Source organism: Vombatus ursinus, unplaced genomic scaffold (assembly GCF_900497805.2).
Source record: "Vombatus ursinus unplaced genomic scaffold, bare-nosed wombat genome assembly UNPS02010193.1, whole genome shotgun sequence".
NCBI classification, from domain to species: domain Eukaryota; kingdom Metazoa; phylum Chordata; class Mammalia; order Diprotodontia; family Vombatidae; genus Vombatus; species Vombatus ursinus.
The window spans coordinates 2,349,041-2,365,336 of NW_020949971.1; the positions used below are offsets into that span (position 1 = coordinate 2,349,041).

General features: G+C 51.5%; 1 protein-coding gene across 1 annotated transcript in view; it reads left to right on the plus strand.

Annotated features, from left to right (window-relative positions):
- The first annotated feature begins 5,839 nt into the window (after positions 1-5,839).
- The window catches only part of PDGFRL (platelet derived growth factor receptor like), a 34,931-nt gene continuing 24,474 nt past the window's right edge, over positions 5,840-16,296 (plus strand). Inside the window, exons 1-2 of the mRNA XM_027853731.1 lie at positions 5,840-6,018; positions 13,796-14,093. Coding sequence (XP_027709532.1) covers positions 5,937-6,018; positions 13,796-14,093 — 380 coding nt within the window. The 5' untranslated portion in view covers positions 5,840-5,936. The remainder of the gene's footprint in view (positions 6,019-13,795; positions 14,094-16,296) is intronic.

Sequence of the window (16,296 nt, forward strand, 5' to 3'; positions counted from 1 at the left end):
ATGCCAAAGTCACTTAGGAAGGTACAGAGGGCTTTTTCCCAGGGGTGGATCAGGAGCGGGAAGGTCCAGAGAGACAGTGCCTCAGTGTCCCCTGGCCTTGAGAGAGTTGAGGAAAAGCTGGGGGGATGGCCAAGCAGATGAAGGTCTTTGCCATACACTCCAGGTGGCAGAGGGTTTTCTGCCTTTAAGGGGCAGAAAAGGAATACAACTCTTTAACTGGGACTACCTCCTAAAGTGAGCTTGCCCCGTTAAGCTTACGAATGGCCTTTCAGAAGCGCCCAAGATAGATTTCATTCAACCAGCTAAAGGCTTCCTCCCGTTTGCAGCTTCTGAATTTCCAGAAGACATGCCCTTTCTCCCCAGTCACACAATTTCTACAGTGGCCCAGGAGAACAGAAGCTCTTTGAGGGCAGGGACTACTTTCTGTTGGCCCTTGTCCTCCCAGGCCTGAGCACAGTGCCTGACACGCAGAAGCAATGAAGAGCCATTTGATAGAGGTGGACTGAATTCAGCTCCTCTCCACCTCCTTACTCCAATACCCTTGGAACAGATCTTCCTGCTTCCCATCATTCCTCTCTCCAACCAACCTTCCACATTGCAGACCACAAACAAAATCTATACTTGTGGACTGATTGATACTGAAATATCTGTGGCTCCTCATTGCTTCCAGGATGAAATACTCCGTTTTCAGTCTGGCACAACATGGTTTCCACCTGCTTTTCCATATCGCTTCCTTTCAGGTCCTCTCCATTTTGGCTAACCTGACCCACTAGCTCTTCCCCACAGCCAACATTCCATCTTTGCACAGGTGTCCCCCAAATCTGGAATTCACGTGTGCCTCACTTTTGTCTCGTAGAAAGCCTAGCTTCCCGTTCAAAGCAAGGTTAGCTGCCACCCTGCCTAACTCTTTCCTGATGGCCTCAGTTGTTAGTGTTCCTGAAATTTCTTTGTATAACTTGGTATGGGTTTTAGATTTACTTATTTGTGAACATGTTATATGGTCCCCTCTGAGGAATGTAAGACACTTGAGGTCAGGGCCATTTTTGTCTTTGTGTCTTTGGAGCCTAGCAGAGTGCAGGACACACAGTAGGCGCTTAAATGCTTGTTAATGCCTGTTCCCTCCTCAGGTCTGCCTCCAGTCAGAAGTTTCTAAGCTTTTTTGAATCCTGGCTCCCTTTGACAGTCTGGGAATCTTGACCAGAAAAAAAGAAGTTTTCAAATGCAGGCAATAAAATGTAGAGAGTTACAAAGAAAACCAATGATGTCGAAATTGAGTTATCAACATGGAAAGAAAGCCCAACAAGTTCCTGGACTCCAGGTTACCAGCCTCTGCCAGGCTGAAGGTTTTCTAAAGATCCTAGAGACAGTTCATGAATCTAAATAACCCTCCTGTTAATCAAGTTCACATCCCAACTGGATTTCAAGAAAGCATTTGCCAGTGTGTTCAACAAGAGCTCCCCCCAAGACTCCCTACTAGTCCGTAGCAGCGGTGCACCTCAAGGCCACATGTGGCCCTCTTGGTCCTCAAGTTCGGCCCTTTGACTGAATCGGGCTACAGGTTCCCCACCCCTGCCATATGGGAGCCAAATACGCCAACACATGACTTAAGTGGGAACTCGAGAGGCAAGGGACCTCAGAGCTCATCTCCCCTTGATTTACAGGGAAGGAAACTGAGGCACATGGAGTTTCAGAGATTGATTTTCCCAAGGTGACCTAGCTAGTGTCAGAGGCGGGATTAGAACACAGGCCCTTTGAATGCTGCCAGGGCTTTTAGGAACCGCAGCTTCCTGCTTCCCCTAGCGGCACCATGTCAGAGACTAGGGGAGAAGAGCCCTTCCTTCTCCTCCCCTGGCCTTTCCCTGCCCACAGGGGAGGGAGAGAGAAACACCATTCGGCTGAGTCCCAGCCAGCAGGGGAAGTAGAGAATTGCAGTCCATCCTGTTTCCTCCACGGATGTCCTGGCTCGGCCCATTCCTAGCTTCCTGCAAAGGAGAGAAGATCATTGTGCTGCCTCCTGGCCGGCCTCCAAGAGTCTGGTACTCGTCCCACACCTCCGCTACCCAGGCGCTGGTGGGACCCCACCCTGAGGCCAAAGCCTTGCTAACCTCCCCAGTCATATTCTCCCAAACCCAGTGATTCTGAACCCCCACAGGTCATCATCCAAACCCCAACCTCTGGCTCCATGTGGCTGTGGAGGGGTTTTCAGTTGTTTCTGACTTTTTGTGAGCGCATTTGGGGTTCCAGAGTCCATAAACACCACATTTGTAGGTGATAGCACGATCAGGGGCATTAGCATCTTTGTGTGTGGCTGATGTTCAGACCAAAGACCCCTAATGGCTGGGGGGAGGGGTTGTCACAGTTTATATGCCCTTAGAAGAGTAGGTGCTCCCGAGGGGTGGCGGGAGATGGCGGCAGAGTTAAAATGAAGGTCTTGGGGCATGTGACTTAGGTCACTCAAATCTTGGTCAAAGAGGTATCAATTTCTATATCACCTGTCTTGATAATAGGGAAAATCAGCCTTTCCCCAGGCCTGTAGAAGCAACCCAATGAGCAGGAATGCACCCATTAGCCCAAACTTAGAATGTCTTTTACCGTCTGATTAGATCTTGGCCTGGTTAAATGTTTAATGAGATTTCCCACACTGGTTGGTTTCTGGATAAGAAAGTAGAAAAGGGGAAAAACCTTGGTCCTAATACAATAATTAGTTATTAAATGCAAGAGAAAAATAATTAATTTGTCACACAGTCTTGCCTTTTCAACTGCCTTTCAGACATTTTGAACTGGTTGTCCAGTAGACATCTTACTATGCTCAAAACTGAACTCATTATCATCCTCCTTAACTCACCTTCCCTCCCACCTTCCTATTACTGTAAAGGCAACCCCCTCCCCAGTCCTTCAGGCTCCCAACAGGAGCCATCCTGGATTCCTCACCATCCACTCTCCCCAGATCCAGGCTGTTGGCAAGGCTGTGACTCCCCTCCTGTATATAAACTCCAATGGCTCCTTATTTGGTTATCTCCACAGGGAGGAGCTAGGAGCAATAGAGGGAAATTATAAAGAGGGAGATTTGAGATCAAGAAAAAAGATCGGGAAAAACTTCGCTAAAAGTTAATTGAAACAATTAGTAACTTCATAAAGTAGCAGGATATATAATAAATCCACAAAATCATCAACCTTTCTGTACATTAAAAAAAACCCCAGCAGGAATAGATTAAAAAAGAAATTCCATTCAAACTAACCACAGGATATAGAAAACATCTGAAAGTCCACCTCCCAAGACACAAACAGGAACTTTATGAATACAGCTACCAAATACTCTTTATTGAAATGAACATGGGCCTGAGTGAGTGGAGAGATGGTAACTGTTCATGTTTGGGCCCAGCCAATTTAATAAAAGTGACGTGAAAGCATTCACGTGCAGATTCAGTGTCATGTCATTAAAACTACCCAGAAGTAATTTTATATGATGAGAAAAAAATAACAAATTGTATCTGAAGAAACAAAAGCTCAAGAATCTCAAAGAAAATACTAAAAAAAGTGGTAAGGAAGGGGGTCTAGCAGTACTAGATGTCAAACCATATTCCCAAGTGATAATCATCAAAACTGTCTGGCACTGGTTGAGAAAAATAGAAATGTTGAATAGTGGAACAGATTAGGTGCGCAGGACAAAGAGGCATAAAGGAAGAGAATAAGCGTTTATTAAAAGTACCTACTGTGTGCTGGGCATGATGCTAAGCACGTTACAAATACGATCTCATTGGGTCCAGTATAAATATGGCTGGACACTTGCTCATCAGTGAGAAGCCCAGTCCACTGGCCGAGATTCAGGAGGCATAGTACCAGAGACCCCAGTCTCACCACCGTAAGCCCTCCCAGTTACCTCTGATAAGTAAGTAAGTAAGGAGAAGTAGTCAACTTCGCTCTAGGGCCCAACCTGTCCATGAGAGTAAGAGTTGGGAAAAGTAACCCCTGAAGGCTAGCTGGACTTTTACTTATTACTAGGAAGTCTTTTACTTGGGGGTGGGGGGAATAAAGGGAAGGTGAGTGAAAACAACAACAAAAGTAGAGGGGGGAAAGCAGAAATGCATCAATGAAACATTTTAAAAATACACAAGAGAGAAAGAAACTCAGGAGGGGATTCTGAGGAGCAGGGCAACGTGCAAACGAATATCTTAGGTTTGAAATACCGCTCAAGACACAAGCCATACAGAGTGGAGATTGGTGGCTTCATACGCCATCCAATGGAACTCATCTTTCCGCTCTATTCTCCCCCTCTTCCAAACGTCCCTGTTATTACTGAGGGCCACGCTCTTCTCCCAGCCCCTGGGGGAGTCATCTCTGGCTCCTGTCTCTCACCCCCCATAGCCAAGCTGTGGCCAAGGCCTGTCGAGTTCATCCTTGCAACGTCTTTCCAATACGCCTCCCTCTCTCCTCTGATACTGCACCACCGTGGTGCAGACCCTCATCACCTCCCCCACCCCACCCCGCCACCGGTACTATTACAATAACTGCTGCGGGGGAGGGGCGCTGTCCACCTCCGGTCTCTCCCTGCTCTGAAACCTAATCTTCATCCATCCAACCTCTAAAATGACTTTTCTAAAGCTCGGCTCTGATCACTTCACACACACCCCTCCCCCTGCCCCCCAGTAAGCCCCCAGTGGCTCCCTATAGCCTCCAGGTTCCAATACCAAATACTCTGGCATTCGAAGCCTTTCCTCACCTGCCCCCTCCTCCCTTTCCAGTGTCCTTACACCTTCCTCTTCTTCATTCACACTGTAATCCAGGCAGCACGGACTTTTTCATGTTCCTCACTCCCATCTCTGTGCATTTTCCTTGGCTGTCCGGCTTGTCTCTCCCTTCCAGATCTGATTCCTTCCTTCACTACTCAGCGGCTCAGATGCTTCCACCCACCTGAAGCCTTTCCTGATCTCAGCCAATGGCTCCCTGCCTTAGGTGCCCTCCCCGACACCGCCTTGTTTTTATTCTGTATGTGTATGTTATTTATGTAGAGACACATAGACGGAGAGAGACTACAGAGTTCTGTATATCTGTCTCTTCCGTAAAAGTAGTTTTCTTGAAGGTTCTATTAAGCACCTACTATGTGTAGGGCACGGTGCTAAGCCCTGGGAAACTAATAGTTACTGACTTCGGGGATCAACGAAGACTTTCTGACAAAAGTCGGCCAACATTTATTAAGCATTTATTTAGCTCCTACTGTGTGCCAGGCAACAAGCTGAGTGCTGGGGATACAAAGAAAGACAATAATACAGTCTGCCCTCAAGGAGCTTCCAGTCTAATGGAGGAGACAACATGCCAATAACTATGGTCAAACTACAGACGAATAAGGGAGATAACCAACAGAGGCGGGGCCCTAGAACTGGGGCCATGGTAAAGGCCATGGAACTATTTCCTTTCGGCCTTCGGCGCCAGCTCCTGGCACCCAGCAGGTACTTAATCGGTGGCTGTCAATGAGGGGGCTTTGGTAGGAGTCAAAGGACCTTGAATCAACTCCTGCTTGTGGCTGAATCCAGGCCCTGCCCACTTACTCGACTGGTGACCTTCGGCAGGCGCTTTCCCCTCCCCGGGACTCAGTTTCCTCCTGTGTAAAACGGGTGGCGTCTGCGGCCCAGCTCTGGGTCTGTGATGCTGGAGGTGACCCTGGGCAAGCTCCTTCCTCCGGCTGATCCCGAGTGTCCTCTCACCTGGGGGGGCTAGCCGCGCCCTCCCAGGTCCGCAGGCTCCAAAGCGCCTCTCGCCGCAGCCAGGGCCGGCCCAGACCCTACTCTCGGTCCTTCCCGAGAGTGGCCGCCAGAGGGCGGGTGAGGAGCCCTCGGCTCAACCAACCAACTCTATCTCAAACGGAGTTCTGCCCTGGCCGGGGGACAGGGAGGCGTCTGGGGCTGAGAGCGGAGCTGGGGCTGGGGCTGCCGAGGAAGATGCCGCGGTCCAGGGGGCCCCGCCTCGTCCCCCCGCTACTGCTGCTGCTGCTCCTGCTGCTACCCGAGGCACTGTCCACAGGTGAGGGCTGAACTGAGGTGGGGGGCTGCGGGCTGGGAGTGAGGGGACACTGGCTTCCGAGTTCCAGCACAGGACATCTCCGCCGAGGATGTCAGTCCCCCAAACCCCACACTACCCGCCGTGTCTAACCCATCTCCGCATCCCTGCCAGCTCTATCCGTGTCCACGTGTCTGGGGAGGGGGAAGGGAACTCTCCCTACCCTTTCTTGGGAAGAGGCCCCCCTCTTCCTGGCAACCCTGCCGCTGCTTTCCCACCCGGGGGATGAGGGACTCTGAAGCCTTGGGTTGGAGGTGGGGGGAGGCGAGCGGTCCACTCGGAGAACCCGCCCCCTGCCCTGGACGGGCCGAGCTGCAAGGGTCCGGCCAGGGACGGGGGACTACAAGAAGTTTGTCGTACTTAGCTGGGAGTTCCCTCCTCCCTTCCAACACACACACACACACACACACACACACACACACACACACACACACACACACGACCTGGAAAAAAACTGGGGGAAGGAGCGAGGCGTGTGATGGAGAGTATCAGGAAAAGCAGGGCTGACCCAAGCTCACCCGGACAATCAGTGACAGGGTCAGAATTGGAACCCAGGTCCTTTGACTCCAGAGGGTACTTTGCAGGACTTTCATAGGGTCAAATCCTTTCCCCCAGACTCCAAAGGGCAGAGAGCTAAGAGCAATGTACTTTTGAAGTCCTGAGGTCAGAAAAAAAAAAGTGCTGCTCACAAGAGTTGTCTCCCAGTGGAACTAGCTACTGGGGAAGGTGATGAGGCCCCCTTCCCTGGAAGGCTTCAAAGGGAGGCTGGGGAGCATTTGGGGGACAGGTTAGGGAGAGGGAAGGTTTCCGAGACATTCAAACAGGACTAGGGCAAGGTGTGAAAGGAAGGAACCTAGAAATAAGAAGTTCCGTGAGAGGGAGCCTTTGCGGGAATAGGGGGGCAGGCAGCTGGGTAGGTACACTCTGGGTGCAGGTGCCCCGGGAAAACTGAGGCATTCCAATGCTCATCCCTCAGGGGACAGGATGATGGGCAGGCAGAGGACCTGAGGCATGCCCCCTCTGCGCCCTGGTGTTCCCCCTCCCCAGTATCCTTCTGGAGAGCCTTCTGGCCCTGTGCTCTATAGGACTCTGCTAGAAAGGAGGGGGAAAGGGAAGAGGAAGAGGAGGGGGAGGGGGAGGGTTACAATGTCAGTGACAGTGATCATGACAGTGGTTGAGGCAGGGGCAGGTGATATGTAACACCCAAGGAAGCAGATGCCAGCGTGGCTTCCATTGACAGGGGACCGATTTGCAGGCTCCAGGAGGGAAGGGTCCCACTGTCCTCATCTGGGCATCCTTCCCCTGGAGGCTGGAGGGGCAGAGCACCAGGGCAGTGAAGGGGCTTGAGGCTGGGCCTCATGGTGTGGACTGTTTGAGGGATCTGGGGCTGTGGGTCCTAGAGAAGACAGGGCTCTGTGGGGACCTGAGCTCTGTCATCAGGGTGAAGCTGTCACGTGGAGCAGGGAGTAGGCTTGTTCTGTCCACTTGGCCCCCAAGAGCAGAACCAGGAGCAGTTGGGGGGAGGGGAAATTGCAAAAAGGCCAACTGAGGCTGGATTCAGGAAACACTTCCTAGTGAGGCTGCCTGGAGAGGTAGTGTGAAAGAAAGGAACCTAGAAGTAAGAAGCTTAGGCTGGAGGAGAAAGGGAGCCATAGCCGGACTAGTGGGGCAGGCAGCCAGGCAGATGCGCTCTGCCTGGAGAGCTCTCCTCCCTTGGAGGTGAGTGAGTAAAGGATGGATGGACGGCCTGCTGGGATGAGGTCGAGGGAATTCTACTTCTCCTGGGGGCTGGGCCATGGGGGCGAGGTGGTCTCTTACTATTCCAGATTCTTTGATACGACAAATGTGGTAGTTAATAGTGCAGGAAGACAGAGAGATGGTGAGGATGCTGGCCGCAGTGAGGGCGGAGGCCGCTAGGTGGTGCTGTGGACGGACTCAGGAAGACCTGAGTTTGAATCCTGTCTGGCACACATCCTAGCTGGGCAGGTCACTTTGCTGGGGGACCAGGAATGGCCTTCTGCAGGTCAGGATGGCGTGCTTTGGGGAGGTTGGCGTCTGACCTCCCGCTGTGGTGGGGGCAAGTGTGGATGTGTGTCCCTACTGTCACTGGTGCTCCCTCCTCTACATGCCCCTGTGCCTCAGTTTCTTCTTCTGTAAGATGAGGAGCTGGACTAACTGGTCTCTGCGGTCCCTTTTAGTGCTTAAACATGATCTGAAGTCATGTTTTTATGCAGTTAATTCCTCTGTGCCTCAGTTTCCTCATCTGTTCAATAAGAGAGTTGGACTAGATCATTTCTAAGGCCCCCAGCCCAGCCCAGATCTAGGCTCCTAGAAGAGTGTGGTTTCTCTGCGCCTCGGTTTTCTCATCTCTAATGTGGGGATAACAGCTGCAGTCTTCCCTCCAAGGGGTCATGAGGCTTGGTGAGATGTGTCAGGCACTCTGTGGGCCCGTAGGATGCCTGCCCGCTCTGAGGAGGTAGAGATCACACCTCCGCTGTTTCTGAGTGGCCTCGTGGAAAGTTGGCAGGCCCCACTGGCATGCTGGTAGGGTCATGCCCTGCCAGGCCACATTTTTCATCTCTTGTCCACCCTGACCAGTCCCTCCTTGTCCGTGAGTTGCCCAGAATCTGCCCAGCATAATGATAACCATAACCAAAGACAGGTTTGCCCAGGGCCCAGGGCTATGTCCTTGGGAGAACAAAGCCTCTGCAGGTGCCCATCACAGGGGAACAAGTCCCTTGTGCCAGCCTTGGGCCTGTCAGGAGAGCCAGGCTCAGGTTTGCTGGCCAGGTGTTGCCTAGTGAAAAGGCCCAACTGCCTGGCCTGTGTGTGTGTACCAGCTTAAAGGACGAGCTGGGTGCAGGGTCCGATGGAGCCAGAAGGAGCCATGGGAGCTGCTGGCTTGCCAGAAGAATCTGTTTGCTCTGGCTTCCTGCCCGCAGAGGCTTTGCAGCTTTCCATCCTTACTGCCTTCTCCGGACTGCCACCTTCCCCTGGCCATCAGCGGGTGTGCAGAGGATGCCCATGCCGAGCCCCCTGCTTGAAACTTGGTCAAGGCTTCAAACTGGGAGGCTGACCATTTCCGCCTCATCTGTTGTTGGGGGTGCCTTAGGTTCTTGGCGTGGTCCTTGGGCCCAATGACTAGGCACTGATTGTCCAGGAAATGGAGCTAGGGCCAGCTTTGGGTTCCAGGATTTGCCGTGAGCAGCGCCAGAGCCCACAGCCAGAGAGGCGCTGGCACCAAGCCTCCACTTGTCCCTAGGGCCTGCCTCCACTTCCCATGCCCACTTCCTGGAGGAAGCCTCTGCTGGCAGTGCTCTCTTTTCCAATACCTTGTAGAAAGGGCATGGGTGGGGGCTCTTCTCCATCTCTTCCCCTCAGGTCTGGTGTGCCCAGCCCAGCATGGAGCAGGCCAGGCTGTCCTTCCTCAGGGGCCGGCTCCCGAGAGCTCAGGGGAGGGAGGAAACCTCCCATGCTGGGGAAAATCCAAGAAACACGCACTACCCCAACTGAGCCACAGACTCCAGACCCAGAGCACGAGGGATGCCCACAGCCCTCTCGGGCACACGCACCCTCACAGGCTCCTGGGCACGAGAGCAGGGAGGTGTCAGGGTCACCCCTCCATCTCCCTCATGTCATACAGGGGAAACTGAGGCTAAGGGAGACCAGTCTTCCAAGCTGGGAATGAGCGGTGGAGGAGGCAGTTGTGGGAAGTTTTGATGCCAGGAAGACCCGCCTAGCAGAGTCGTCCCAAAGTGGAATGGGGCGCCTGGAGAGGTCTCCTCTGGGGGACTCCACCCCTCTAGTACTGCGGATACTGTAGATGGTGTTCCTGTTTGGGTACAGTCTGCTCTGTAGGGACTTTTCTATGGCTGCCCACTGGACCCCTGATACAATTCAAATGGCCTTAGACAAGCAGTACTAGTGACCTCAAGGTCGGGTAAGCATATCGGCCTGGAGGCTGACATTCACAAACAGGAGCAGGTAAAGTCTGGCAGAGTTTGACTTCCTGGGAGGACATTTTACTATGTAAGATCATTCCCCCATCCCGTCCTCTGCCTCTTACCCCTTTCTCTAAGTCCTGGAGACTAAGTCACCACTTAGTCTGGACCACAAAGTCCTGGACCAGCATTAATAAAGGAAAGAAGGGAAAGACAGGGGGTCCGAAAGGTCTTCTGGTCCCAGGGCCATCTCTGGGGCAGGAATGGGGACCAAGGCTGCATGTCGGGCCAGGGTGTTGGGCTGAACTCCTGGGTCTTGCAGGAAATCACCATCAAGGGTGAGGGTGGGGAGATGGCGTTGGGCTAAAGGGCTGGGATGAAGCTGATGCCCCAAGTGGAGCAGGCACCCTGGGAAGGGGCTGCATCTGAGGCAGACCCTTCTCGGTGGAGTACTTGGAGACTTGGGAAGCAGCTTCCTCCTCACCCTGTGAAGCCTGAATAGTCCCATCTGATGTGAAGAAGCCGGAGCTGAGAGAAGCTCAGTGATGTGCCCAAGGTCACACAGCCAGGCAAAGAGGAAGCCCAGAACGAGGGAGAGCTCCTCGCCTGGGCCACATCTCCCCTGTGTCCTGGATGAGCCCCTTCCCTGCCGGCCTCCAGGAGGGCTTTTATTTTGCTCTTGTTAGGCGCCTCTGCTGGACTAAGGCGGCGTGTTGGGTCCAGATGGAAAAGACCCATTGCTAGGGATGTGGAAGCCCCCTCCACCAGTACCCGTGAGCCCCTGGTCTATTCCTCTGTGTCCGATGCTGCCCAGACCTCCACACAGCCAGGGGATGTCAGGTGGGACCTGGGCCCACATCCTTCTGACTCCAAAGCCCTGGTGGCTGCCTCTCATTTAGCTAAAAATCAGAACAAAGCCCACATTTCTTCAGTGATTTCCAGCTTTGCCTGCATCTCCCTCAGAATGCCCCAGCGACAGAGGCTCGATGCAGCCAGCATGGGGGAAAGAGTGAAAACCGGAAGTCAGGAGAAATCTTAGGGCCATTTCTGCCTCCAGCACCCAGTGGCTTTGGAACCTGGGCCAAATCACACATCTTGCTGAGACTCAGTTTGCTCCTTCGTGAAATGGGGCCAAAAACACCTGGTGTACCTGCCTCATGGAGTATGGCAAGGATCAAATGACGTAGCATGTTAAAAGCTTTCTGCAAACCCTTAAGCACTGATGAGGATATTATCATATTATAAATGGAAATAGTTATGTATTATTATGTATAATATTATATATAAACAATATAACTGTAATAATAATTATAGTTAATATAATAGTTATAGTTATATAGTATAAATACTTATAAAACATAAATACTATTATATTATAAATATAGTCATATTATGTTATAAATATAGTTTATATTTATAACATAATTAGTTATAACACAACTACAATACACTATTATAAATGTAGATATTTATAACATAATTTATAATATAATAAATATTTAAATTCTATTATAAATACAAATATTTATGCCATGTACAGGCATATTAATATAACATAAATACAATTATTTATATTACAAATATAAACAAAGAAATATTAAGTATTATTGTGAGAAGTGGGGGTTTTTTTGCTTTTCAATTTTGCTTTTAACTTTTTAGCTTTACTTTTAAACTTTGTTTTACTGCTCCACTTTACGTGTACATCATCTTCACTTCCAACAATATCCTTCCTCAGTATCCGACCCAGTGAACGGTCAGATAAAATAAAAGAGAAAGAAGGATGAGCCTTTCGGCAAACCGAGCAATCTCGGAATCAGGCGTCCCGGCTCACTGTCCCAGAGCTAGGACCCGCCCCGTCCACCCCTCAGAGTCCTAGAGTGCCCTGAGGCTTTGGGGGCGCCCTATCTCTCAGCCTTTGGTTTCAGTTCCAGCCGGTTGTCTTCTCCCCAGTTAGGCACCAGTGAGTACCGCCCTCTTTCCATGTCACCAATGGACATCCACGAGCTTTTACGCGGGGATATTTACTTTGAAGATAGAGTAAGAAGGAAAGCAGCAGCATTTCTCCCCCAACGCTTGGAGTGCCCTCTGCCCTATAACCACCTCAGGCTCTTAGCGCTGGTTCTGTTCAGCTGACCAAGCTGACGCCCAGACGTGGCTAGAGGAGCCTCAGCTGCACCTGGGCTGCTGCCCGCAGGAGGCTTCCCGTCCTCAGGGGCATCAATGGTGAATTGGCTGCAAAACTCAGCTTGTGCTTATGCGCTGGTCTCCTGGATCCCTGGATGGGATGTCCTGACCTTTCAGAACTGACAGGGGCAGAGCTGCCAATCCCACTACTTAAAATGAAAGGACAAATGCTGAATCAAAGGACCGTTGTCATGGAGAGAGAGGGCAGAGCCCTCTCCCCTTACCTGGCACATTGTAACTCCCAGATGTCTTCAGAAAACGAGAGGTGGGGCAGCTAGGTGGCACAGTGGATAGAGTAACGGCCCTGGAGTCAGGAGGACCTGAGTTCAAATCTAGCCTCAGACGCATAACACTTACTAGCTGTGTGACCCTGGGCAAGTCACACTAGCCAAAATAAACAAACAAAAAAAATGACAACCAAAAAAAAAACAGAAAAAAAAAAAAGAAAACAGGAGAGGTGAGAGGAAGACAGAGAGAGGGAGGGACAGAAGGGACAGAGGGAGATAGAGGTGGATAGAGGGGGAAAGCAAGGGGGACAGAGAGGAAGAGAGGGGAGAAGGAGGAGAATACAGAGACAGCTGAGGCTGCTGTTTACCTCTCCCAGACTGTGCACACTCTGGGTCTCTCCGAGGCTCTCCCCTCACATGTTGTCATCAGCATTGTCCTGGAAGCAGGGTCCCCAGCCTTCTCTTCATGGGGAGCAGCCTCAGAGGCACATGAGCCTGTGTGACAGGGTATGGACTGATCTGCACCCATAGAGAATGGAAGGAGGTGCATGCAGTCTTGTCTTGATCATTATAAGTGGCCAGCTTTCAGTTGGGGTTTCTTGTTCTTTCTGTGGACATTGCCGTCCTCGTCTGGTCCATTCTTTTCCTGGTTCTGTTCCCTTCACTTTACATCATTTCTTAAGCACCTCCATATTCTCTGTCTCCATCATTTGCTGCAGGGCAGCAGTATTACATTCCCACCATATGCCATATTCGCTTTGGCTCTTTCCCAGATGATGGCATCCACTTTGTTTCTAGGTCTTGACCACCATAAAAATGTCACTAGAGATATCAGGGCGGATGTGAGACCAGTCTTTCTGACTCTGACCTCTGTGGGGTGTATGCCTGGCAGTAGGAGCTCTAGATTAGAAGAGCTGGGTATTGGAGCCATTTTCTTGGCATAATTCCAAATTTCTTCTATGATTGTCATTCTGACTACTTAGTGGTTGTATGACCTTGGGTGAGACAGGTCATTTCTCTGAACCTCAGTTTCCTCAAGAATAAAATTAAGTTAATAATACCATTAGTACCTACTTCAGGGGCTGTGAGGGTCAAATGAGATCATGGGTCAAAAGGGCTTTGCCAACCTTAAGGTGCCACGTGGCGGGCAGCCAGCAGACACTTGTGCCGGCACTAAGCTAGCACCGTCCAGAGAAGGGAGCTGCACGTCAGATAAGGCCGCTGGCTTCGCCAGGCTTGCAACCCACATCACCCTCAGCATTCCCACTTGGTGTCCTTGCTCCGCACAGGGTGCCAGGATGCTTTGGGCCCCTGGGTGCTTTACAGCTCTAGGCCGTTGGTTATTCCCAAGAGCACTGATGTGATGCCATCATCCTTTCCTCCCTCCAGCTGCCAGCCAAACATCTGCCAAGAGCAAGAGGCCGAAGGAGCCCGGAGAGAATAAAATCAAGGCAACCAACAAGCGAGGGAAGCCGACCCTGGCCCCCGGGAAGGACAGGGACTCAGTGGCCTCTGTGCCCAAGACCTCATCCATCATGATGCGGGTGATGGAGAAGGGGCGCTTCCAGAAGCCAGCCTCCACACTGAGCCTGGCCGCCGGCCAGACTCTGGAGCTGAGGTGCAAAGGGAACAAAATCGAGTGGAGCTACCCAGAGTACCTGGACACCTTCAAGGACTCCCGGCTCAGGTAAGCCTGCCGCTTCTTCCTGGGCTGGGCCGACCTCTGCACTCGTCCTTCACTGAGGTCACCCGCGGACTGAGGCCCCACCCGGAAGGAAGGCACGGTTTGCCAGAGCGAACGCTGGCAATTTTTAGCTAGAATGTATTTCTTTTGTTCTGTTAAAACTGCTCTAGTTAGCAGAGATCTTGGAGTGAGAAATATTGCTTTTTAGCTAGAATTTCTTTCTTTCATTCAGGTAAAATGATTCCAACTAGCAGAAATCTTAGTCCAAATGAAGAGGTCCCATTGTAGGGCAAGCCTCTGGAAGTGCTGTGGCTCCCTGGGCCACCAGGTGGGAGGATTCTGTTCTGTCACTGGTCACGTCAGAGACGGTGTGGGGTTAGGGGGGTTGGGGGAATGCTGTTTGTTCTCAGGAAAGCCAGGTTCCCCCCAGGCACTGACAGTTAGGAGCTGGGTGACGCTGGCCGGCCTCAGTGTCCTCCAGCTGCTTCCCTCACCAGCACGTTCCGAGGGTCTAGGGAGAGAGGGCCAGGCTAGCTCTTTGCAGGCGTGAATGTCTAAGAGACCCGTGGAGTGTTTTTAAAGGAATTGGGATTGGTTACCGTGGCATCTCGGGTTGGAGGGGACCTGGGGCCACCAGCCCTCTTTTTACACATCAGGAAACTGAGGCCCAGAGAAGGGGAGTGATTTGCCCAATCTTTCCCGCATGCGAGCCATAACAGCTGACATTTTGAAAGGTTAGCAAAGCATTTTCCAGGCATTAGAGCCTCTCAAAGAGCCCTGGAAAGGAGGAGCTCCCTGTCACTGCCCCGAAGGGGAGGCTGAGGCCCGAAGCCACAAAGTGCCAATGGCAGTGCTCAGCCCAGGTGACTCCAGGGCCTTTACCAGCTGCCCGGAACTGTTCGGAACTCCAGCCTCGGTCCCCTCCAAAGGCCTTGAATCCAACGGGCTGAGAAGTTCTGTTGAGGCTCTGAGAATTCTGAGACTCTTAGGAGTATCTCAGGAGGGAGGAGAACCCGCACCTGGCCACAGGCTTCCTTGCCTGTCCAGGTGTGGGGCCTGGGACTGGAGGCTGCGGTGCATGGAAAGCCCTAAACCAGCTGGGCTTCTACCCCAGGGTGTTATCTTCAGGAAGTCAAGAAGCCGGGGTCCTTTGCCCTAAGAAGTCCCTCCACCCATGCAGCCCCCTAACCCGTTCCAGCACTGCCTGAAGCTCAGAGAGATGGAGACATTCGGTGGTGGTCATACCTCAAGTATCAGAATGTGACATTGGAACCCCAGTCCTCCTGACTCCCAGTTTAGCGCCCTTTCCATGACGCCATACAGGCTAGAGAGGGGAAAGGTAGCAGAGCGAATAAGGCTCAGGTGTCAGGAGGACCAGAGTTCAAATCCCACCTCAGGCACTTAGTAGTTCTACAACTCTGTGAAGTCTCTTTCCCCCTCCCAGCTCCAGCCTCACTTTCCCTGTCAGTACAATGGGACTAACAATATAGCACAGACCTCCCGGAGCTGTGAGGATCGAATAAAACTGCACCCTGCATATGCACTCTGCCATACAGATGCCAGCTACTCTTAGTTTTTTAAAATAATTTTTTAAAACATTGACCTGAAACAACCTGGAAGGATTATTGTATGTTTTAGTATGATCTAATTTACATCATACTGTATATTAGTACTGTATAATTTAGTCAGTCAATAAACAGTGATTGAGGGCCTACTATGTGCCAGGCACTGCAGTAAGCACTGGGGATACAAAGAAAGGCGAAAGACAGCTCCTGCCCTCGAGGAGCTTACAGTCTAATTGGTGTACAAACCAGCTCTCAACAGGGTCCACATGGCGAAGGCACTAGACTGAAGGGGGCTGGGAAAGGCTTCCCACAGAAGGGGGGATGTTAGTTGGGACTTGAAGGAAACCAGGAGCTGGAGATGATGGGGGAAAGCATGCCAGACATGGGGCACAGACCCAGCAGCATGGAGTGAACGCTGAGGAGTCAACAAGAGGGCTCACCATCGTTCGGTGGGCGAGCAGCCACAAGGCTGGTGTTAATGAAATCCCAAGATCTTGGGATGCAGGCAGGGATCCATCCTACCATGTTAGTGATGGTCATCCAGACTTCTTGAATACTTCCAGTGACAGGGTGCTCACCTTCTTTCACTGCTAAGCCAGTCGTGTATTTTGAAGAGCTTTCTGACTCACTTAACCTTTTTC